The sequence below is a fragment of the Lepidochelys olivacea genome (genome assembly GCF_965140295.1).
Source record: "Lepidochelys olivacea isolate rLepOli2 genome assembly, chromosome: 2".
Lineage (NCBI taxonomy): Eukaryota > Metazoa > Chordata > Testudines > Cheloniidae > Lepidochelys > Lepidochelys olivacea.
The window spans coordinates 41,621,736-41,647,901 of NC_140412.1; the positions used below are offsets into that span (position 1 = coordinate 41,621,736).

At 42.2% G+C, this 26,166-nt stretch overlaps 1 protein-coding gene across 2 annotated transcripts in view; it reads right to left on the minus strand.

Annotated features, from left to right (window-relative positions):
* The window catches only part of MATN2 (matrilin 2), a 132,370-nt gene that overhangs the window by 69,923 nt on the left and 36,281 nt on the right, over window positions 1–26,166 (minus strand). For both annotated transcript variants that reach the window (XM_084620298.1, XM_084620299.1), the window contains 2 exons: window positions 18,822–19,391; window positions 5,764–5,886 (listed from right to left, as the gene is read on the minus strand). In XM_084620298.1, the coding sequence (XP_084476424.1) occupies window positions 5,764–5,886; window positions 18,822–19,391 (693 nt within the window). The remainder of the gene's footprint in view (window positions 1–5,763; window positions 5,887–18,821; window positions 19,392–26,166) is intronic.

The following is a 26,166-nucleotide window of genomic DNA, read 5'->3' on the forward strand; positions in this document are numbered from 1 at the left end:
TGTGCCCTAGGAGCCAAGATAGGGACTACTCTTGTCGTTTCATTGCAACTGTTAAAGCTATCATACCTAGCGTATTTGTGACCTGTTCTGCCACCCCTTGTCAATCATATTTTTGTCTGAGCCATGCATTGCAATGAACCCACCAGGAGCTGGAGCCCATAGGGTCCAGCAGCTTATGCACCATTTATGCTTGCCTTTGAGTTGTGGTACACTAGGCATGGTACCAAGTACTGTATCTGAAAAGGGTTGATGTACCACAGTGATCCCACTATATTCCTCCTAAATACACACGAACACACCATGTATTCTTTAAAGCTTGTGCTGTTTTACAAGACACCTCCATCCTCATGCACTAATCCATGGATTTAAGTTTCTTTGAGAATTTGTTTACAGAGCTCAGTCCTGTATTCCTTACTCAGGCAAAACTCCTGTTTGTTTTAGATAAAGTTTTCCTGAGTAAAGAAGCCAATAGTTTGTATTCTAATTAACTTGTAAATGTGCTCAGCAATCAGAACAGTCCAATGACTGTCCTAGACATTATACTGGTGACAGTGGCTATCCTTCATTGAAGTGATCTGAGCTTCTGTAGCAGGATGACATATAGGGTTTTATCCCCACTATTGCCATGAGGTTCTGAATAACTTGGAGTGCAGCATTGTGACTCAGAACCCTGATGCCTTGGATTTGCTGGGGTAATCTCTTACATTAAATTGTACTTCATCATCAGCTTTATAAAACTCATTAATATTGACAAAGCAGAAATTCAATATTGTAAAGAATGATTTCTTCTAACACTTTCTGCATTTATTACAATAAACATTCTACTTAGCACTTCAGAATGTGTTTGTATTCAGTTTAAGAAGAGAAATGCAATGCTTTATGTTACATGAAAACGTAATTCCAGGAGGCCAGAGTTTAAGTGATCTTATATAAAAACTACATTACAAGACTGTTAAACTTGCAGAATCAAGCACTCAAAAGTTAGGAAGTGCCAGAATTAAAAATGTATGTGGAACCATAATTCAGACCCCTTGTGTATATGCATTCTGAGTAGGCTGGCAGAAACAATTTTTATTTTTGCATAATTTCAACAGATAATATTGATGTTTATTTTTAAGCATTTTTAAAAATTATTTTTATGTATTTAAATGTTCACAGTTGCACAAAGTTTTTTTTTTTTGGGGGGTCAGACAATATTTATTTAATGACAGTATATGTTGAGATTTTAAAAGTTAAAGCTTTTTAACTATTAAAACACAAACTGTTAACATCTCATGTCAAAATATACAAAGTAAACAGCCTTAAATCAAGCTCTAATAAGGTCTCAAGCAGCATTTTTCTTACTTTGCCTATCTGTAAGTTTCAGTTATCATCAATGGAAATATTTTTCCGTCTGTTTGTGTGTGTACGGTGAAATAGACATTTATCAACATTTACCGATAAAAAGTTAGTTCTTCCAAGCTTCGCTGTGAGACAGTCTTTAATTACATGATCATAAACTCTCTTTCCACAAGATCCCTCCTCATTCAGTGCACGGGAAGCATGCTACTCACTGAACAACTAGCTATTCAATATTTCATTTTATCCTCATTGTTCAGCATGCGGTCCCAATGCCTTATTTACTGCAAACTATCCAAACCTTACTCTGAAGACAGAGTAATTATTTCCTCATGGGCTTTTCTACAGCACTCATCATTATAATATTTGAGTGCTTGACAAACGTTAATCAATTTATCTTCACAGCATCCCTGTGAGGAATGTGGTATTGTTTTCCCATTTTGCAAATTGAAATCATTGCACAGGAAACCGTAATACTGGCATTTTCTTACTTCTGAGGGCTTGAATTTGCAAACAGAACATTCTTTTAATGTAGTTGTTATGTACAATTTTCTAGATTTAAAAAAAACAGAAATTCTATCACATAGAAGAATATTGACTCCCACATGGTTCAAATCAGCAGGCTTGGAACCTTTCGATCTTCAGAACAGACCTCTGGCACTTGAACTAACCAAGTAAATGGTAGCAGTAGTACGCTCTCATCCTCTATACAGACTCTAGTCAACAAAATAATTGTAAGAATTTTTCATATGGGCAAAAGAATGCATTTTTCCCTAATCCTCTGGGTTTGTCTATATGGCAAGTCACTGAGTGGCAAGCCCAGGTGTGAATCTACAGCACACCAGCTTTCTGCACAGTAATATCCTGTATGGACCCTGCTACAGTGGAGTAAAATCTCAGAGTGAGGCTTGATGTACAACTATTTGAAAGTGCAATATGCCAAGCCGCACTCCAGAATTTCACTGCCTTGTACAGTGTCCATGGTAACTTGCCATGCAAACAAGTCCTCTGAGAAATGGCTGGCTATTTTTGCTTAAATTGATCATTTAAGATCTACATGCAGGAGAGAGGTCCTTCTTTCTAATGGGAAATTATTCTGTGAAAACTGTATGTTAATTTAACAGTTTCATGATGAAATGTATCAAATACAGGAGTTAAAAAGACAACCATACATACATACAGGGAAACTACCACCTTTTCCAGTCTGCATTAAAGTCAGTAAAACCTTGCTGACTGCAATTAATTTAAGGGCTCTTAACAGCAGAATGGCACACAATAAAGAAAACAAACGATCACTTCTTCTGATGTACGCCAGTTGCTCTTTGTATCCTCTTCTCCAAACATAACTATTCACTACTTCCCATTTGTTAATTTAAAGAAAGGTGTTAAAATATCTAAGGGTACGTCTTCACTACCTGCCATCTCGGGGATCTATCGGGGATCAATTTAACGCGTCTCGTCTAGACATGATAAATCAATCTCCGAATCAACGCCTGTACTCCACCTCGGGAGGAGAAGTAAGCAGAGTCGACGAGGGAGCTACCGCAGTCAACTCACCGCCATGAGGACAGCCAGGTAACTCGAACTAAGATACTTTGACTTCAGCTACGCAAATAGCATAGTGGAAGTTGCATATCTTAGTTCGAAACGCACCCCTCCAGTGTAGCCCAGGCCTAAATAAGGAAACTATTTAGGAAAGAATGGAAAACTAAACTTATAAACTTGGATAAATACATCTGGTTCATGTTGATAATTAATTGCCCTAAATGTAAACATGACAGAGGTTTATCTTGCACAGAGGTCATGTAGGGAATGTGTTTTTGTCTGTGTGTGCTTGTGAAAATCAGAGGCCAACAGCAATAGCTAGGTCAGGGTCTGTATAACACACAACTCTACCAATGCACTTAATGCCTGATGTACAACACATCTCTTTCCATATTTGATCTCTCCAGGACGTACAGTGCTGTTTGCCTCAAACTGTTTGACAATGTAAAAATATGTCCAGTAGGGAGTATCCTGAGAGCAGACGACATAATTCATTTCACTTTTGAGTTTAGCTAACCGGAACCAAGTCATCTGATTGACGGATGGATGGACGAATGAATGGATGGATGGACGAATGAATGAATGCATGCATGCAAGCAAGCAAATATGGAAAAAACAAGAAAACACATATTGAAGACAAAGTATGGGAGAATAATGTAAAATTTAATCTTGCATATTTTGAATCACAGCTAGAGAAAGGAAGAACAGGATGAGGAAAAATCAGGCTCTAAAGAATGCTATTGCAGAAACAGCAGTGGAAATGCTATCACATTAAAGGCTGAAGTGCGATGGCCCCTATAGTGATTCGCACACACCACTCCAACTGACAATTTTGAAGTCCCACTAAAGATTGAAAGCAGAGTAGGATATGTGTCTACACAGCATTCTGGAATGAGCCTCCAACCTGGGTCAACAGACTTGGCCAAGGAAGGCTCACACTGCAACTTCAAAGGGCTGTCTACACAGCTATTTTTAGAATGCTAGGGCAAGCCCTGCTCGCCCAGTTTCTGTTGACCAGGGCTAGGAGGCTCGCTCCAAAATGCTGTACAGACATACCCATAGAGCCCAGAATCTGCAATTCCAGTTGAGATTCTGGTGATACATAAGTGTGTAACATAACAGAAAACAGCAAGAGCTAATAAAGAAAGGATCTTAACCAAAAATGAATAGCAATTAAATTGAGTTATCAGGTTCAATTTTTTGAGAGGGGGATAACAGTGTGAAAGTGAGAGAAAATAAAATAAAAATGCTGAATTTTTAACAGTTTTCAGGAACTATGATCTATTCTAGAAAGCCGGGGGAGAGGGAATATTTCTTCAAAAATACATTTGTTCAGTGAAAATGAAGAGCTGTGGAAGGAGTGAGAGAATGGATAATTTATCTGATGTGATTGTGACAAAAAATTAGCAAGTCTCAGAAGACTTCGTTTTCTAATCTTCTTTTTTGAGACAGGGAAACTGGGAGAACAGAGTAATTTAAACTACATTTTGGAATTGATGTTCATCAAAAGGAAGAATGGGATAAGCACAAGAATAGGAGTCAGGAGATCTGGATTCAATAGCTATACGCTGGATGAGCTTGAACAAGTAACTTATAAGTTTCAATTTCCCCATGTGTAACATGAGAGTGCAGGGGAAGTAATACAAAGCGTACATGGGTGTATTGTGAAGTTTAGTTCATTATATTTGCAAACTAATTTGAGAGTCTTGGATGGAAAAAGCTGTAGAAGTAAAAAGTATTATTCTTAAAGTTTTGTTAAAGTGAAGGGGAGACCCCACAGATGAAATCTCATTGTGAAAGGGTAGTCAAAAAAGCAAACAAAATGATAGGGTGAACAAAGAATGGGTCAAAATAATATAACATTATCTTTAAATAATTGGTACCCTCACCTGGAGTACTGTAGTCAGTTCTGATCCCCCTCTCTCAGAAGATAGATAGCAGATATAGAAGGGCATCAGAGTTGGGCAACAAAATGATTAGAGGCATTGACAGACTTCTATATGACTGTGAAAGTGACTGGGACTGTTTCATTTAATATGGAGATGTTTAAGAGTGAAAATGTGCCTCGCACATAGTGGGTGGTACCACACATAATAAACAACATGATAGAGATATTTAAAATGGATAGATGGTGCAGAGAAGGTAAATTAGGCACCCCCAATTTACCCTCTCACATAATATAAGAACAATTTGATATTCAATTAAATCGAAAGGCAACAAATGTAAAACTGATAAAAAGAAATACTGTTTATACAAAGCATAATTAACCAGTGGAACTCATTATTATACAGCATCATGGAAGCCAATTGCTTAGATTTAAAAAATATATTAGCCATTTATGTGAATAACAAGAACATCCACAATTATGTTAGATAAGAAGAATTAAACAGTTTATTGAAAGGATATAAAACCTCATGATTTAGATAGGGGTTAGGAAGAACCTTCCCCTCAAGTTATTTCATAATTGTCCCGAGGGGTTTATTGCACTTTCCGATACTATCTGGTACTAAGACCTGAGACAGGATACCTGATGAGATAGACTGTTGGTTAGAGCTGGTATGGAAATGCTCGTGTTCCTGTCTTGGTTCTTTCCAAGACCCTCTGGCTGTCATACACCAACAAATATAAATACCATTTCACTTTGTTACAGTATAATGCTACAGTTTTTAAAAATCAACTTAAAGCTGACAGGCTTTGGAAGGGCTTTTCCATTTACCAAAAAAAGAGGCAAAACTTTGTCCCATCTAATTTGTTTTGGAGACCTCCAATGGTTTTATGCTCACTTGAGTCCTCTTTTTTCCCCTCACTGAAGATGTGAGAGTTTGCATGTGTTTGCATGGGAATGAGAAAACAATAAAGAAGTTAGAAAAGATAACTTACTGCTGCAAGTCTTCTGGTCAGCGTTCAGAATGTATCCCTGTTTACATTTGCACATGTAGGAGCCAGGAGTGTTAATACAGAAGTGATCACAACCATGCTCAGTTATACTGCACACATGGGGCACTGAAAAAAGAAACATCAGTCATTACCATGATCAGTTAATGGTGACTATAACTAAAATGAAAATAAATTGCTTGTTAAGGATTATACTATAAAAATCTAGAGGTTCTAAAATTAATTTTCAACAATCAAGACAAACACAGAAATCTTAAATCTCCATTTATTATTGTGAAACATACAACAAAAGCATGATAGTAGTATATATTTATGCCTGAAAGTATTTTGTACTTAAGGTATTTCTGTGCCTTATCGAAATTTATATTATGTTTTTGTGAATGGAGTTAACCATTGTGCAAGTTTTCTACCTTAACAGTTAAAATTTTATGTGGAGTTAATATAAAACAAAACATAAATTATAGAAGAGTTATTTTCATACACAGTAAGGCAGATATCTTAAAATGTTGAATATTGTGGATTTTAAATAGATATGGAGCCCAATAAAACAAATATATCACATTAAGCTGGTTCAAGAAATAAAATGACTTTAAATACATTCACTTTTGTGGACTATTTAATTATATGATTGTTGAATGAAGAAAATAACCCTACACAGACTAATGAAATAGAGTGAGTAGCAGACAAACTGATGAGGAAACTTGCACTATTCAGGTAATACAGTGCTGAATGTCATATAAGCATGCAGCTAGATTAAACTGAGACCCATTCACCTGTAGTCCAATAAACAGAAACTGAACATGAGTATTTTTTCCCCAGGAAAAGAAGAATACCAGCCTTTCTGAATTAAAAACATATTTTTTACTTTCTCACCAAATTAAATTGCAAGTTAAAAGTAGCAAAATGCAAAAGAGTGAGAAAGGAAGAAGGAAAGAGAGCATTTGTCTAGTTCTGCAGTGCTCACTGCTGTTTTATTGGGCTTTTGCTTTCTAGATCAGACTGACTCTGGGCATTAAGAATCCCCTATAATCTTTTCTTTCCACTTGAACATTGCTTATATGTCACTTCTGTTACATATCGTGAAACCCTTCCCACTGAATACCTAGTTACGGATAAGTACACTTTGTGCAGTAGCCAGCTAAGAATTTAAGGAGTCTTCATTGTACTAGATGGATGAACCTCTAAATTTATGGACTATATACATTTAACCTCCATATTTTTAATGGCCCCAACAGAAACCAGAGAAACAGCTCAGCGTGTGGGGTGTGTGGTACTTTTAAAGAAAAAATGTGGTTGAAAAACACATACCCTGCATCTAGTCTTTGAAACAGTCTCCAGCATTATGAGTTCACAACCAGTGTACAAACCAACACTGTTTCTAACCCTCTAATTAAAATTTTTGGATCTTAATATCATCTGCTGTACTACAACTTTTCAAGTGCCTTCATTTATGTGGATAAGGATCTACTGGAAGGAACTCCTTGTCTTTTTCTTCATACTCTTCTGAATGTGAAACGTAAGCTCTCTGATGCTTCTCCAAACGCAAGTCTCCTGCTGGCTGTATTCCAATAGCCATAATAATTAAATACTATCTTATTATGACAAAAAAAAACCTTTTAAATCTGCCAATTGCTAAGCAGAAAATGAAGTCATTTTAATGTCCCATGCATTAGGGAATCTTCCATTTATAAAGTGAGCAAATGCAGCACAAGATGTATTTATAGACTATTACATCAAAAAACCACACACTACCTTAGAAGAACATCCAAGTTGCAAGAACATTCAAATACTCAGAAGTCAGGAAATACTAAAATTAAGGTTCCCTGTGGGTATGTCTACACTGAAATGTAAGCCCAGGTTTAGACTCAGGCTCAAACCTAAACCCCACTTCCATCTACACACAATTCTGTCTGAGTCAGGCCTGGGTACAGGCCCCCAGGACCCTGCAGTGGGTGGAAGGTTTAAGTCCGGCCCCATGGGGGCTCAGGCCCAAACTCCATCTTCTGCATTGGGATAGAGCTTGGGCCTGGGTCCCCCAGACTTCAGACCTGAGAGTCTCTCAATGCTGTCACACAATTCCATGGGCCAGTGTTTTTTATCCTCTCTATAGCCAGTTGATGCCCAGGAAATGGAAGCAACTCTCTTTGTTCAAGTACAGTAGCTCAGTGTTTAACCCTTCCATTTTATTCTGATCGCTGAGCTGCTGACACATTGAACCTTCTCCTTGTTTGCAATGGCCACCAACCAGAAGTCTTTTGCCAGTTGCGCTGCTTCCTGATCACAGGAGCACAGCCAGATTTTGGTGAATCTCTGGTGCAAGGTGAGCAAAAAGTTAAATTTTAGCAAGAGTTCCAGGAATGACCACGTGTCCCAGGAAATAGTGAAGAAGCTGGTAGCACTGGGGATTTACCAGACACATGCCCAGTGCAGGAAGTGGCTCAAGACCGACTATCAGAAAGCCAGAGATGAGAACCATCTGGGAACTTGCCATCATACAACACAGAGCCACCAGAGCTTCACAACAGCCTGGTCAGCCAGGATGGCGACCTTCTCACCCCTGAATCCAGTATAGGACCAGATGATGCTACCAAAATGACTCTGTTACTGAAACCAGTCCCAAAGGAGGCTTTGATGCTGGAGCAGCTGCAGCACATCCTGGGTCTTTACTCAGAGGAGCTTTTTGATGTCCCCCCAGAGAAGCAGCCCGCCATGGAACTGGCAACAGAAACAGAAGAGGCAGAAGTTGCCCCAGAGCCTGGTAGGTTTCTAGCTCCATGTGTGTTTTTATTAATATAGTAATGGGAGGGATTTCTGGATTATGAACCAATGCAAAAATTACTACCAGCCACAGATGGCTGTGGCTAATGGCAGATTGCATGCCAGTGGCTTAGGAACCCCCTGCTTTGGAATATAAAATGGACACCAGGAAGTACAAACAGTGGAACAAGCATTTAAAAAAAGTTTTAATAGAAGCTCACACATTCTTACTATAATGTGGAGGGATATTAAAAATATGTACCTTATACAGCCTTCCCTGTTACTGTGCCACTCCACCCCTCCCCAATGGTTTAACAAGGCTCATGTAAACAGTGAACCGTATGAGGGGGAGGGAGGTGGAATGTAGTCCACTTACAAAAGTAGTCCATTTAAGCTAAATGTAGCCCATGTGTGATGAAAACATTTGTCTAAAATATAGCTGGAGGTTCGTATGCAGTCCAGAAATGTGCCAGGGATGGGCGGAGGTGGCTGTCGAATTCTTGGCCAGTCTGTATTAGTGTGTGTGTTTGCATGCAGTCCTAACAGGCTGCACTGTGTCAAAGTCAGATTCAGGACTCACATAATTTGTCAGACCACTCTGTTTATTAGCAAAGCGCTTTGCCAATGCACCCAGATGTGAGCCCCTCTCTGAGGCTCAAGGTAACTTATTTATACAGCTAAGCCAAAGCCAATTTAACATAAGAGACAAAAGGAAGCAGAAACTGACAAATATACATACATATCTTATTTGCATACTAACGTTTACCAATCTCCTAGCTCAGTAGGAGCTCTAAGTTAATTAGTTTGAGGACCCATTGTCTCACACTCCTTAATGTTTCTCTTCCTGACAACTATATTTCAACAAACCCTTCAAGTAGCATTTCTTGAATGAATTATAATTTCAATATAATTCATTCTACTTTCACAATCCCTCCTTTTGGTCAAGCTACGCAATGACCAACAATGACTGGGTTCCACATATCAATCGTTCTTTATCTCTTTGTTCATCAGTGATATTTAAAATCATCAAATTAGCACTCTGGTTTGGGACAGCTATCTGTGTAGCATGCTGGACACAAGTTTGGATACGACAGGAAAGTAACTGAAAACATACAAAAATTATTAGGATTCCAAACAGGAGAGTTAGGGCTCCCTGAAACAACCAGTTTCCTATGCCAGAGAAATTGAAAAGGTTAAGTAGCCACAAGTTACTTAGAACTTGGCTCTTTGTGGGGAAGCACGATCTGGGGAAGCACGATCTATTACCTCATTGGTGTTGTCTGGTATATATACACAGCAGTCTTTTCCAATGAGAGCACAAGTCCCTCCTTTTGCCGCCAGCACTATGTCCAATGCCTGACGGTTTTGGAGGGCCATCTGTCGAATTGCCCCTGTTTCTTTGGCCAGGGCTCTTAAACTTTCTCCGGTTTCATTTGCCATTATTTCAACTACTGCTTGTAACCTTAGGAGCCTTTTTGCATGGTGTATTACTCCCCCTAATGGTATTAAGGAACCACCAATGGCCTCTTCCCAGGTTAAGGGGCTTATGTTATTTACATACCATTGGGCATCTGTTAAGTCCCTTCTTTTTCGCCTGAAATTGCACAGGCGTTCTCGAGGGAAAGTTCCTAGCACTCTGAATTGTGGGAAGAGTCAGGCGGGATAACAGATTCCTGACCAATTAGCTGGTAGTGAGGTATAAGCTCTGGTCCCACACACCCAGTGATGGCCTATTAAGGCCGGGAAGGGTCGGTTGCACCTATTTGTCATATAGGTGTTTGCAAAGGAGGAGGAGTATCCCCCAAAGGGTACAGGGTAATTCTCCTTACGAGGAGTGGTGTTATTTGCATGACTGTAGGGGGAACATGAGATTGATTTCTCTGTTTGAATTCATATCTCCATACCCGGCCCGCCACTTTTTAGTTTTGTTTGAATAATCCCATACACCATTGGCCACAATATGCTAAAGGCAACGGCTTTTCCCCAGATCCAGCTCTGTCCCATTACACACCCAACACCAATGACCTTTTCCCTCCACCACACTTATCCATTTAGATGCATTTATTCCCACCGCTTCCCAAGTGTCATTGCTGTTCCATATTTTGTTAAACGGACGAGGCCCTCCAGTGAGGTCTGGGGACTTGAGTGGGATAGCCAGGACAGGAACACCAGTTTGAGAGTGGGCTGGGATGTGGCTGCAGACCCAGCAATTAGAAATATTAAGGGTCTGAGCTATCCACACCTGCTGCTGGATAAAAAAATCGTCATCGTGGTCTCCCCAGACCATAAGATACCAGCAGCTGAGGAACAGCGTCTGCTTCTGGCAACGCTTACGAGAGCGTAGATTGTAAGGTATTGCAGACTGTTCCTCTACATCTTCTTCTGGAGTCAAAATTGACTCTGCGTTGTCCTGAGCTGATGATTGGTTCTCTGGGGATGGTGCCTTCTTACACTGTGAAGCATGTATCCACGCTGCGATGACAGATAGTTTAACAGCCGTCTGTGTAGTAAGCAGTACCTGATGAGGACCCTTCCACCGGGGCTCCAAGGCATGCTTTCGATGATGGCGCCGTACATAGATCCAATCACCTGGCTTGAGGTTGTGGCAAGCGTCGGAGGTGGGTTCCGTGGGCCAGGCGACTCGAACCTGTGAATGGAAGTGACTTACAGCTTGCATTAGTCCCTTGGAATACTGAAGGAGCGCACTGTGAGTCAAGTTCAAATCTGGAACGGGAGTAATGGTAGCTGTAAGTCACTTCCAATGCACCCAGATATGTGAGCCCTGAATCTGACTTTGACAACTGAAAGCCATGAGGAGGCAGTAATACATGGGGACGCTAATGCAGCATCCTGATTGCCCCATGAATTTTGACCCAATCTGAATTGCTGAAAGCACCTCTTCCCCCAAGCCCTCTCTCCCCACAGCAGCACCTGGGCTCGGGGGGAGAGGCGCCTCTCCCCGCAGCGGCAGCTCTGGGGCTGGAGCTGCAGGACAGGCACCCCAGCCCCAGCAGGTCCGGGCTGGGGGAGGGCCGCGCCGCTCCGCTTGCACCTGGGGCCGGGCCACTATACCCCGGCCATGGCTGGGGCCACGCCGCTCTGGCCATGGCTGGGGCCGCTCTGGCTGCGCCACCCCAGCAGGTCCAGGCGCCGTAGCCACAGCAGAGTTGGGGCCGGAGTAGGCCCAGGAGGGGCACCCCAGCCATGGCAGGTTGGGGGCCGGGGGAGGTGCACCCCTTCCCTGACCGGGGTCCTGGAGCGCCTGCATGGCGCTAAATAGGCTGCTGCGCGGCCGTGCGGCTTACAGGGAACTTAGCTGAGCACTATTCTCCAGGCAGTTCATGTACCTGTCACAAATCTGTCCATGGTAGAGCTGTATGAGGAGTGCATAACTCCAATTAACCCCACCCCAGCAGGCATTGTCGGGTGTGTCTTTCTTGTGGGCCAGTGCTCAACCCTCCGTCTGAGGCCTTGTTTCTTCCCCTTCTTGGGGCCCCAAGTGAAACAACAAAACAGCCTACAGTCAACAAACAACGTAATCCACCCTGCCCTCTCCGCTCCTATCCAACCCCACCATGGCAGCTCCTGGACTTTCATTTTAATAATGTATAGCAAAACCTACTGAATCCCCTTAACATTAAATTAAACAAACCTTGGAAAAGACATTAGCTATGCACCTTCCACTTGCATGAATTACAAGTTACGAATACCTCCCCTAAACTTCAATTGTTGGTTTGAAAGAATCATTAAAAAATTAAGTCATCCATAGAACTGGAGGGGAAAGTTTTCCTATCCCACAAAAATTTTTGAAATTTCAAAAATTTGTCTACTCTTCTTGGAACAAAATGAACACCTTTCAACGTTTTTCATGAAAAGCCAGAGAGAGTGTGCACACCATCCCAGAATAGCCAATAGCTTAGTGGCTAGGGCACAAATAATTATATATTCACTGGGACAGAGAGAGACCGACTCTATAGCCCAGTACAGTAACTCCTCACTTAAAGTCGTCCCAGTTAATGTAGGTTTGTTGCTGATCAATTAGGGAACATGCTCGTTTAAAATTGTGCAATGCTCCCTTATAGCCTTGTTTGGCAGCTGCCTGCTTTTTCCACTGCTTCCAGGAAGAGCAGCCTGTTGCAGCTAGCTGGTGGGGGCTTGGAACCTGGGTGGACCAGCAGCCCCCCTATCAGCTCCCCGCTCCCCTAAGTTCCCTGTGTGGCAGCCACCCAGCAGGCTATCAATTGCCCACAGTTCAGCTGTCCCCTCTCCCCCTGCTGTTGCCCCCCACTACTTTACCACATCTCCACAGAGCGGGGGGAACACGACAGGGCTCAGGACAGAGGGAGCTTGCTGGCAGCACTGCTGTCTCAACTTGCTGATTTACTTTAAAAGGGAATGTACTTAGAGTGGGGTCAGCGTACTTAAAGGGGAAATGCGTGTCTCTCTCTCACACACACGGTGTGTGTCTCTGTCTCTCTCTGCCATGCTGTCTCCCCTCCCTCCATTTGTGCTGCCTTGTAGAGTGTGAGGCTACATTAACAACAATGTGTTAACCCTTGAGGGCTCAGCCAAGTGCTAGGTCATCATTTAGCAGTAAGGCATTTCCCAGGAAATATCCGACCCTCTTCCACCCTCTGACTTCACCACCTCAACCAAACTTCACAATCATTATTGCTGTGTACAGTATCAAATTGTTTGTTTCAAACTTATACTGTATATTATATAACATAGTCTTCTGCCTGGTGAAAAAATTTCCCTGGAACCTAAACCCCACTATTTACATTAATTCTTATGGGGAAATTGGATTTGCTTAACATCATTTTGCTTAAAGTAGCATTTTTCAGGAACATAACTACAATGTTAAGCGAGGAGTTACTGTAGTTAGAGCACTCACTAGGTTCATGTTCCCACTCCAATGAACATTTATTTACACAAAGTGGAACAGCTCTAACAGGGGAGCGAGACCCAGTCCCGAACAGCCAATAGCCTCGTGGCTAGAGCACTACTAACCCTAACCACCAAGCTATTGGCTATTTTGGGGTGGGTGGAAGTCTCTCTTTTGTTTTGAATAGAAAGTTTTATCGAAACTGACCCTTTCTCACCAAAAATTTTGATTTTGAGAAATTGGCATTTCTGACCAAAAAACTCTGTTTTGTCAAAAAATTACCAACCAGCTTTATTCATCCTGTGGCCTAATACTCTATCACAGTGGTTCTCAACCTTTCCAGACAAATGTTCCCCTTTCAGGAGTGTGATTTGTCCTGCCTACCCACTAGTTACACCTCAGTTAAAAACCTCACTTAAAACCTATTTGCTTATAAAATCAGACAAAAATTAAATGTGTCACAGCACAGTATTTCTGAAAAATTGTTTACTTTCTCATTTTTACCATATTATTATAAAATAAATCAAATGGAATATAAACATGATTATATTTCAGGGTATAGTATATAGAGGTGTGCAAACAGGTCATTGTATGAAATTTTAGTTTGTACTGACTTTGCTAGTGCTTTTTATGTAGCCTGTTGTAAAACTAGGCAAATATCTAGATGTACTCCCTAGGAGACCTCTGTGTACCCCCAAGGGTATGCGTACCACTGGTTGACAACCACTGATCTACCATACCTTTAAAGAGACATGGGCTCAAGTACCAGCCTTAGCTGCTCAAACCCTGAGCCAAGAAGTGCTGTGGAGGCATTCCCTGAGCACAGGGAGTGCCTTTTGGCAAGCAAAGGCAATCCTGCTCATCCTCCACATCTCTTCCTCTGGAAGGAGGGCATCTGTACCCCAGGGCATGTATGCTGAGGACTTAGAAGCAAACTACAAACAAGGCTTGTATTGTTTACTTGACACCTACTACTCTGAGAAGTAAGTTACTAACCAAAGTAAAACACACTTGTGCTGGCCCCACCTCCATACAATTTAAAGGAATAATAATAATAATTTTTAAAAAAAAAACAGTTGTGTACTATTTACTCTTCACTCTGTTTAAACGTAATGTTGTCAATTTGCTTTTTATTTATTTTAATGTAACTCTCTACCATGGCTGATAATATAGCAGAAAAAAATTGTCAAATATATTAGCTGATGAATTTCAGTAGGTTGTGATATCACTGCTTCCACTGGAGCAATGTTACAATATGGAGTGGTTCTGGAAATGGCAGCTTCTCCTCACTGCCCTACCCATATGCATCACCCCTATTCTGGGGGGATCACTTCTAGGTGTGAAAGGGCATTTTGGTCTCCCCACCCATTCATTCTGTGGAGTCTCCACTGAAAATGCCAGCAAGAACATAAATTGTGATGGCTCACGTGAGGCAGATGCATGTTCACTTGGACATGGGTTCCATACAATTCTGAACACACTAATTTGTATTAACATCTTCCAAAGCAGTCTCTATGCATCAGGGTAAAGTAAAATAGAAAAATGTATTTTAACATGTGGATTAGAACAGATCTTCTGCATTAATCTTAATATATTAGATATGTCATAGGACTTTTTAAAAACCTGTCTAAATTCATAATTACCTGATATAAAACTGTGACCAAGGGACCTCTTGGTGCCCATTAGCAGAAGGAACAGGGGTGCAGAGGGTTACAGGGATCCCTTTGGTCTACAGAATAGTTTATCAAAGGGTGTCATGTAAGGTCTCTACTGAAAGTCTGTATCACTGATCATCCTAATCATTGAGAAATGTATGCAGGGAAATGTGTGAGATATATATCTATATCTATCTATCTATATAAATAAAAGTTAGGGTCTGAATTGGGACTGGTCACCAGAATGTGATAAACAAGTTTTGTTCAGCCAGGACATGCTTATCCACCTGTCTGGATATATGTAAATTGAGTATTGTATAATTCACAATGAACGCCTATTTACAGCCTGAGCAAAACACTACTCAAGTGCACAAAATGCTAATCAAGATATTACAGGGGAAGGTTCTCTACAGGAACAAACAAGCAGCAAGAGTTACTCTGTTTACAAATATAAAACAATGGATCATCATGAACTATATCTGGGAGAGCGGGAGGGGGGAGGGGAGGGGGAAGGGGAACAGGCTGCCAGCTGTCGTATCTTATGAATGGAGGACCATAGCCAGTCTGATTGTTTAACCCTGGCACAGAAACTTTGGGCAAGCTATCCTTTATGAGACAGGAGAATGACTTGTTAGTTAAGTTCAGGCTCGAGAAAGCATATTATGATTTTATTTTATATATAAGCATTTGTATCTACTAAGTCTGTTTGCTTCTTCTTGAAACTCTGTTCTTTGTTAAATAAATTCATACTTATTTTCAGTATAAACAAATCTAAGTGCTGTGAGTTGAGTGGAGCCATGATGCGGAGGTGAAACTGGTAAACTAGTGCGAATATTCCTTTGGGAGTAGCAGATGTGTGAATGCTGTGACTGTCTAGTGCAGGGGCGGGCAAACTGCGGGCCGGATCCGACCCCTCAGGGCTTTGGATCCGGCCTGCAGAATTGCCCCCCGTGGCGCCATGGGCCCTGCGCCGCTCTCAGAAGCGGCCGGCACCACGTCCCTAGGGCCCCGGGATGGGGGGAGAGCAGAAGGCTTTGTGCATTGCCCTTGCCTCCAGGCACTGCCCCCCACAGCTCCCATTGGCCAGGAACAGGGAACCGCAGCCAATGGGAGCTTCGGGGGAGGTACCTGGAGGCGTGGCAAGGGCAACACTCGGAGCCCTGTGCCCCCCCACCCAGGGGCCATGCAGGTACATGGTGCCATATGCTTCCCAGAGCGGCGCCACGTGGGGCCAGGGCAGACATGCAGGGAGCCTGCCCTGGCCCCGGTGTGCGCCGCTGCCTCCCCAGAGTCCGAACCCCTCCTGCACTCCGCCCCCCAACTCCCTGCCCTGAGCCCCCGCCACAGTCCGCACCCCTCCTGCACCCCAACCCCCTTCCCTGAGCCCCCTCATACACCCCGCACCCCTCCTCTGCCCTAATCCCTTGCCCTGAGTCCGTTCCTGCACACCGCACTCCCTCCCACACCCCACACTCCCTCCCACACTCCAGCCCCCTGCCCCGACCCTGTATACAATTTCCCCACCCAGATGTGTCCCTCAGCCGAAAAAGTTTGCCCACCCCTGGTCTAGTGGCACAGGGGCTGGACATTCCAGGGGAATGCTCAGAGTGCGTGGGGTTTGGAGTGTGCCTATTGCTTACCTGCAGAGGAACTGCGGAGCCTGCAAAGGGAATGTTTGTGTGGCCTGTGGCTGGTGGAGTTGGGGAGATGACCCCTGTCAGACACAGACAAGGCTTCCTCATGCTAAGGGCGGGTTTTAATGAGGTGCCTCACAACCCCGGGTACCCCCAGGAAGGATCACAAAAGCCATTTGCCTATTGCAAAATAGTGTACATGAGCAAAGATTACTTTTAACTTTATTGCATGAATGAACAATACTGCAGTAATGGCTGTTCATAAGTTTTTGTACACAAAAAGGACTGTAGATGAAACAAAAGTACTACTTAGTTTTCATGTCTCATTTCTAATATTAAGGCACGTGCAGAGATATTTCTTTGCACAGTGTCAATATATAAGAATTTGGAAGGGTTCTATATATACTGCCTGAACTCTGTATTTTGGTTATAGCCAAGAGAACATTGTGACCCTAACAGCAGCCCAGTACAAGAGGGCGAGGGGCTCATTGGTATCTGGTAGTAAGCTTCAAATGGCATGACCAGTTCAGCATACCCCCAGTTCACAAAGGTCATAAACTGTATTTGATATGTGTCATGTAAGGTGTCACTGGAAAACTAATAACACTGATCAGTAATATTCTTGCATGGTGTATGTACAGTAAATGCCCAAGGAACCATACAAATGTGAAGGGAGTGGGTAAACAGGTTTCTCCAAGATAAAGGACAAGCTGATGCCTCCAGCCAGGTGTCATCAGAGTCATTTGGCAATCACATGGCAAGGACTCGTTTGCATCGCAACGGGAAGAACAGAAACATTTGCATTTTTGCAAACACCAATGGTGAAGGAAACCAGCGTTTCCTTCCTTCATCACCAGATTCCACGTCTCCTTCCCCACGGCTTGAATTAACCTTATTTTGTGTGTGTGTGTGTGGGGGGGAACCTTCAGAAGAATCCATTTCACAAGGTCACTGGACTCTGAAAGAGAGGGGCAAAGAACCCAAGTTACCTTTAAAAGGAACAGAACTCTCTGGAGTTTGTGGAAGATCCTAGCCAGAGGGGTGGTCAGCCATCTTGCTGGAAGGTACTGTGGTAAGAATCTGACCTTGAACTAAAACTACAATTTTGTTAAATCTTAATCTCTAGGAAGCGTTTTTCACTTTTATTTGCTTGTAACCATTTCTAACTCTCTGCTTCATACCTGAATTCATTTATAATCCTCTCCCCTTTTGGTAATAAACTTTTTACTTTTAATCTAAACCAACCCAGTGCTGTTTGAATTGAAGTGATTGTTAACTCCAGTTAAATTGATAAGCTGTGCATTTTGTCCCTGTAGCGGAGCAAACAAACCTCTGATTGGTCAGAAAAGGACTGCACATTGCAGAGCCTGCGGTTTTGGGAAAATTCAGGACTGTGGGGTGTTGGGGTCATCTTGCAAGATGTACATAAAATCTGGTGGATACGAATGTGAGACTTGGGTGTAACAAGCAGGCTGCTGGAATCAGTGTTGCAGACCCAGAGGTACTTATCTCGCAGACACTCAGTGCATGCTAATAAGATGACTGGGAGTGTCCAGATAAGGGAGCTACAGCAGCAGAGCAATTCAAGGCACCCAGGGTTACAGGACAGGCAATGGCACAACCCCTCCCTGGTTTGGACTGTACCCAGAATCTGACAACCGTGAGGCTTACAAATTTAAAGATCAGTACTAAATGAAAAATATTTTAAAAATATAAATCAAATTACTTATGACATTTAAGTAGCAAAGGATGGCAAATTATGCTAAAATAATAATAATAAATAATAAATGGTAAAAGAAGGGTATGTGTATTTCACTAATTGCATATTTTCACTAGGAATTAAATCACATTTTTATAGGTCCAACAGCAGAATTGGCTCTCTCCCTCCCAGTTATGTCTGCTATGCTAAGTGTCTTTTGGATAAATCTCTTTTATTGGTGTATACATTTTATATGAATTAGGCTCCAATGTTTTCTAGTTTAGTTAGCTTTCTGCTTAGCTTTTATGTTGCACCACAAAACCTAAGTAATTTTTCTTTGATGTTTTTGCATGTTTGTTTTTCACTCTGAATATTTTCACCCAGGCTTTCAAATCCACAAATAGTTGTCTTACCGCACAGTTTAGTCTGAAATGCAGAGGTTAGCGTTTCAATCTGACTGAAATCAGCCACCAAAAAGACATGCTCTTCATGAGGTTCACTTCCAATGGACTTCAAGGTGTTCATATCCACTCTTCCTACACCAATGGCAAAAATCAGGATGCCTGAGTTCCGGGCTTTAGCTGCAACCTCTGCCACAGGATCCTGTGGTCTCCCATCTGTCACTATCATGATAATTCTGGGCACATTCTGGCTCAGTGGCCGCGCCCCTTCCGATTCTGAAAATGCAATGTTCAGTGCATACTGAATAGCCAGCCCAGTCATGGTGCCAGTGGCCAGGTGCATCATTCTTTTCACTGCTCGTTCCACATCATGTTTCCTCCTGAACGTCTTCAATGAAAACTCATGTTTGACTGTGCTGCCATACTGAAGGAGGCCTACTCTGGTGACGTCAGGACTGATGTCTAGGAACTGCAAGATGGTTAAAATGAATTCCTTCACTTTTTCAAAGTCGTAAGGACGTACACTGCGAGAGCTGTCGATGATGAAGACGAGATCAAGACGTTTGCGGTTGCAAGCATTCTCTGGAAGAGGGAAAAAAACAAAGGCTATTTGACTAGAATTCTAAAATACAAAGCAGATCAGGCTGGCCCAAAGATTCAACTGTGTTGTCAAAACAATGAGCTACTATGTATCTCAAGGGAAAGCAAAGTCCAACCATGGACCAAATACTACTTTTCTACAATTCAGCTGCTCTTCAGTGCAAAGGGATGATCTCCACAGAGTACAATTTCCATGGCATGCGTGCGCTTGCACACATGTGCACGCACACTTTCTAGAAACATTCTGGTCATATCTGTCCCTCACTGCACTTTCTTTTCCTTCTCTTGTACCTCCTTTCCTGCTCCTCTGGCTTTTTCAGTGCCTGTTATTCCCTCTTCCCTTCTCTCTTCCTCCTCCTCCTCATCCTTCCCCTACATTTTCTCTCTCTTCTTCTCATCATCTTCAATGCTTTTTCAGTCCCTCTTTTGTTCCAACAATCCCTCTTTTCTCCTTTCTCCTCCACTTTCCCTAATCCAATTTTCACACTCTTTAAGCTGTCTCATTAATGTTTTAATCTTTCTCTATTCCCATTACCTTTCAGCACTTTTTACCACTGTCAGGAGGGAAAGAGGAGAAAGGAGGAGTTGGCATAGGTATTTATCATATAGTCTTTAATTGCATGGTCACATACTATTTTTTCCACTGGATCCCTACTTCATTCAGTGCACAGGATGGGCAATGCTCACTGAATGAGCAGCTATTCAATATTTTGTTTTGTCCTCATTGTTCAAACTGTGGCCCTATGACTGACTTACTGCACACTATTCAAACTCTGCTCTGAAGACAGAATTATTACTTTCCTCATGGGCTTTTCTATGGAACTCATCACTAAAGTATCTGATTGCTTCACATACATTAATTAATTATTTTTATCTGTGATGAATGGTGGTATTATTATCCCTATTTACAGAGGGGGAACTGAGACACAGAGTGTTTAAAGGTTAAAACTGTCTCCTAGTTTTGTGTGTCCAATCTGAGATGCAGTGGGCCTGATTTTTCAGAGAAGTTGGCATACATAGTGCTGTACACATTCAAACACAACTCTCAGTGACTTCAGCGGCAGCTGGGAATAGTCAGCACTTCTGCCAATAATACCTCAGGCTCTCAAATTGGGCACACAGAAAATAAGGAACACGTAATGTGTAGCCAACTGTGTAAAGTAAAGTAACTTGGCCTACCATCACACAGGAAAATTGGAATCAAATTTTCCATGGTGGAATTCAATGGTATTAACTTTGGGACCACCTTTTTCTCTTCCTGCAGTCCCTTGGTCTCATTCACTACACACCTTTCAACTTCAGCCACTAATCGGGCAGGATTGTATAGACAATAGCCTACTTCGCTATCCAGATCACCATCTATCTTGTGCTCCAAATGAGGCAGGAGTCTTATGAAAAATGTAGTATGTGATCACGTCAATCAAGATTGTATAATACATATGCACAAGTAGGGTAGCCACTTGCAGATTCCTGGGATACTGAAGGTTCCAGGACTTCCAAGAATGGCATGACCCTCCCCCGCACTGGCGTCATCTTCCACGAACAGTGCATGTGAGGTTATGCTGCACAAAAAGTGTCCCCACTGGCGTGACCTCGCATGCACGCTGCGTGTGAGGTTATTCCACATGGAGGGTACCATCTTTAAGTGCATGCTGCTCTGTCCCACTAGTGTGACCTCAAACACCTTGTGGGTGAGGTCATGCTGCTTGGTGGGCACCATGTTTAGGTGCATGTCCCCCCACCAGTGTTACCTCACACACATGGTGTGTTCAAGGTCATGCCAGAGGGGGTGGAGCAGCAGGCTCTTAAAAATGGCATTCCCCATGCAATATCAGAGAAAACCACATCAGGTTTTGTTCTAGTGCCGGACGCAGGACAAACCACCCCAAAAGAGGACTGTCTGGCTCAAAGCCAGACAAGTGATCTCCCTACACACAAGGGAGCTGATTTAAAGTTAAATCGGTGCAACTTCTGTGTGTGGACAAGCCCTTGTTTAAGTTCTCTTGTGAACAGCTGAAAAATACATGTTTCTGCCAATGAGAAGGAAAGGAAAGGATCCGTTTCCATTCACTAAATCAGAGGCCTTTTCACAGGCAACCAAAAACATTTGTAGGTATAGAATAGAAATGCTTTTTGCTGACCATAAAGTAACTGCATGGACTTCAATAGCACAGGTATAGGTGTGAGGTTTTTTTTGTAGGAGTGGTGGGTGAAATTCTGTGGCCTGCGTTGTGCAGGAGGTCAGACTAGATTATCATAATGGTCCCTTCTGACCTAAATATCTATGAATCTATTCCTGTGGAATCTACAGTACAGCTTTATTCATAAGCAGACGAATAAGCAAGAGCCACATAGTCTTGCAAAATCAAAGGATGTGGAACATAAGCCAAAATGAGCAGAAATGGAATTCCAGTTGTAGTGGGATACAGGCTTGCTGGCATATTAACCAATTTTCCATCTCATTATCTTAGTGCTCTATCTAATTATTACTTGTTTTAGCTAAAGCAAAATAAAACAAACACAACATAGGTGTGATGTGGGGTAATTTGCAGGAGTGCATGCAAAAGGGAAGAAAGCCAGCCACTGAAGAAGGGCTAAAGCTGCTTCTCTGGAAAGCTGGTGTTAAAACTAGCTAGTCACCAGTAAGGACAGGCCAAAACTGGAACCTCACACCTGAATCCCTTTGTGTTTCACAAAGAATTTTCAATTTAAATCTAAGGATTTGGACTCACCTCAATGGCTCCGGTTCCCTAATTCCCCACGTGGGGGTTCAGATGCAGATCTCTGTGTAGAGAATCTTGCACAGTATCTGCACAACAGTACTGGACTGTGCTATAGAGCACTGAATGGATTGATAGTAAGGGATAGATTCCACTAGTGATACAATACATCAGTATGATTTTCATCAGTAAAATTCTTATCTATGGTAACCTCAGCTACTTGACAATAAGACAATAGTTTCTTTGTGGATTTAAATCTTTGTCTTCAAATGAATATTTTTTAAAAAGATCAACAATTAGATTGTTTAAAGGTGCAATTTTGATGGGTTGGTGGCTATTGTGTGACAGCTTTGACATTATTAATGCTTATGTAACTGAGCTTAGTTCAGTGAAAAATAAAACTTTAATCATTGTATCACATATAACTGATTAATTGAGGAAAAGAATGTTTTTTTGGGGTGAGTAGACTACCAGTGTGAGAACAATTCTCTTCCATTTACATTTAAACTTTTGCAAGACTTCTGACCTTTTTGTTTGGCACTTCCTCATTTCCTTCATTTTGCAAATTTTAATTTCTCACTTGCCCTATGTACTTTCTCCTTAATTTTGGGAGCTTATCCACTTATTCATGGAGCAGATAAGCAATTCACAATTTTGGCAAACAACTCCAGACCTGACAGTAATCATCTTCAGTAGTTCATATGAGAAGCGGCACATTCCTAGGCTCTAGAAATGGGAAAGACCTATTCTGTCATCTAGTCCAACTCCTGGCCAAAGCAGATTTCGGTATCGTCAGCCCCAGAAGTCCAAAAATCATGAATCACATCCCTCCAAAATGATGAGACTGGCCCAAAAAGTATGACATAAAGAAGAAAAGTTAATACCAGTTTTTGCAAAAAGAAAAGGAGTACTTGTGGCAACTTAGAGACTAACCAATTTATTTGAGCATAAGCTTTCATGAGCTACAGCTCACTTCATTGGATGCATAAAGTGGAAAGTACAGTGAGAAGATTTTATATACACACAGACCATGAAAAAATATACACCGTAAGGAGAGTGATCACTTAAGATGACCTATTACCAGCAGGAGAGTGGGGTGGGGGGAGAGAAAACCTTTTGAAATGATAATCAAGGTGGGCCATTTCCAGCACATTTCCAGGAGTTAACAAGAACGTCTGAGGAATGGGGGTGGGGGAGGCTGTCTGTAGGCCCAACCTGAAGCAAATACTCACCAGCAACCACACACCACACCACACAACAGAACCACTAACCCAGGAACCTATCCTTGCAACAAAGCCCGTTGCCAACTGTGCCCACATATCTATTCAGGGGACACCATCATAGGGCCTAATCACATCAGCCACACTATCAGAGGCTCATTCACCTGCACATCCACCAATGTGATAGATGCCATCATGTGCCAGCAATGCCCCTCTGCCATGTACATTGGGCAAACTGGACAGTCTCTACGTAAAAGAATAAATGGACACAAATCAGATGTCAAGAATTATAACATTCATAAACCAGTCGGAGAACACTTTAATCTCTCTGATCACTCGATTTCTGATCTCAAAGTGACTATTCTTCAACAAAAAAACTTTGAAAACAGATTCCAACGAGAGACTGCTGAATTGGAATTAATTTGCAAATTGGATACAATTAACTTAGGCTTGAATAGAGACTTGGAGTGGTTGAGTCATTATACTAAGTGAAACTATTTCCCCTTGTTTATTCCTCCCCCGCCCCCCACTGTTCCTCAGACGTTCTTGTTAACTCCTGGAAATGTGCTGGAAATGGCCCACCTTGATTATCACTTCAAAAGGTTTTCTCTCCCCCCACCCCACCCTCCTGCTGGTAATAGCTCATCTTAAGTGATCACTCTCCTTACAATGTATATTTTTTCATGGTCTGTGTGTATATAAAATCTCCTCACTGTACTTTCCACTTTATGCATCCGATGAAGTGAGCTGTATCTCACGAAAGCTTATGCTCAAATAAATTGGTTAGTCTCTAATGTGCCACAAGTACTCCTTTTCTTTTTGCGAATACAGACTAACACGGCTGCTACTCTGAAACCTACCAGTTTTTGGTTTCTTTTGATTTTTAAACTCCCTCTGCCCACCTCCAGGGGGAGTGTGACAATTACAGTGCTGCAACTCTCCCAAATGTACAGAATAAGGTGATTTTGGCTCTCATTGAAAGGATCCAACTGAGATCAAATTACACAGATTTGTATAAAATGCTGCTATACAGTTGGCGACTACGTGGTCACCAAAAGCTTTGGGGGCCCAATAATATCACCAGCAACACACGAAGTCTATTTAAGAACGAGTTAGACAAACAGCTGTCAGGGAGGGTCTAGGTATACTTGGTCCTGGACTAGATAAGTTATTGAGGTCCCTTCCAGCCCTACATTTCCATGATTCTAGCTTCTCTGCAAACCTCCAAAATCTAATTAAGTAATTCTATGTCTGCTCCATCTCCCCATTCCCCAGCCCTGCAATTAATTATACACACCCAGCCCCCACATCAGTTTTGACCTCCCAGCCTCATATTGATTCTGCTCCCCATCCCAGCCCCTTGCCCCATAAGACACCTCTGCACATTTGGCAGCTGTGGGGGTTCTTCAACCCCTCCCCAGCTTGGGGTAGCAGCTGCAGCAGGGTCTTCTTCCCCTATCTATCCAAGTGCAGGGAGGGAGGTCAGTTTCAAGTGTTCTTCACTCCTGCTCCCCCTTCACAGGTCTCCTGTGGCAGGAATAGAGAGTGGAGAGGAAGGAGGGATGAGACAGAGCAGAGTGACCAACTTTTCACAGAAGGGGAGGAGGAAAGTGCCACCCTGAGCTGCTGGGCTTTCTTCTCCTTCCTCCCGTCTTCTGAAAATGTTATTGGCTGCTCCATCTCCCCCTTCACCACCCCAAAACTCACCTCTGCTCCTGAGAGAAGTGGGAAGCCTTGATTAGCTACTGTTCCACAGAAGATAGGAAAATGGGGAAGGCAGCTAATCAGAGAACGGTTTCTCCTGGGCAGGGCTGAAAATCCATGAGCACTGGACCTTCTGGGGAGACTGGTTCCAGTCAGGGCTAAAACCATGTTATTAAATTGAAGAGCTGGCTACACTGAGATTTAATGTATATTTACTAGTTTGCCAAGCAGTGGGACTTCCACTAATGCCCCTAGGAGACGTAGGCTAACAGATCTCATTATCAGGAAGAATTCTCTGATATTTAGTCTACATTTTTCTCACATATTATTCCTAATTATACCCATTATACTAAATAATGCTCCTCTCCCTTCATGCTATTTACAGCCAAGATTTTGAAAAGTGACTAGTAGTTTTGGGTACCCAACCAGAGACTTCATTAAAAGGGCCTTGTTTTCCTAAGATGTGTTTGCAATACTTTCTGAAAATCAGGCCCCACTATGGTGTCTCCTGTTAGGCTCCCAAAAACGGTCATCAAAAATCATTAGTCACTTGTGAAAACTTTGACCTACACCTTTATGAACCTCCTTAGGTGTTTCTTAATCAAGTTATTTATCTTTAGCCTTCACCAAAGGCTCTTAAGCAAAGTAAGCAATCATGCGATAAGAGGGAAGGTCCTCTCATGGATCAGTAACTGGTTAAAACACAGAAAACAAAAAGTAAGAATAAATGGGCAGTTTTCACAATGGAAAGAGGCAAATAATGGGGTTTGTCAAGGATCTATACTGGGACCAGTGCTGTTCAACATATTCATAAATTATCTGGAAAAAAGGTAAACAGTGAGGTGACAATGTTTGCAGACAATACAAAATTACTCAAGATAATTAAGTCCAAAGCTGACGGCAAAGAGTGAAAAAAGGATCTTACAAAACCAGGTGACTGGGCAACAAAATGACAGATGAAATTCAATGTTGAAAAATGCGAAGTAATGCACATTGGAAAACATAATTCTACTATCCCAAAATGATAGTTTCTAAATTAGCTGTTACCACTCAAGAACGAGATCTTCGAGTCATTTTGGATAGGACTCTGAAAACATCCACTCGTGCAGCAGC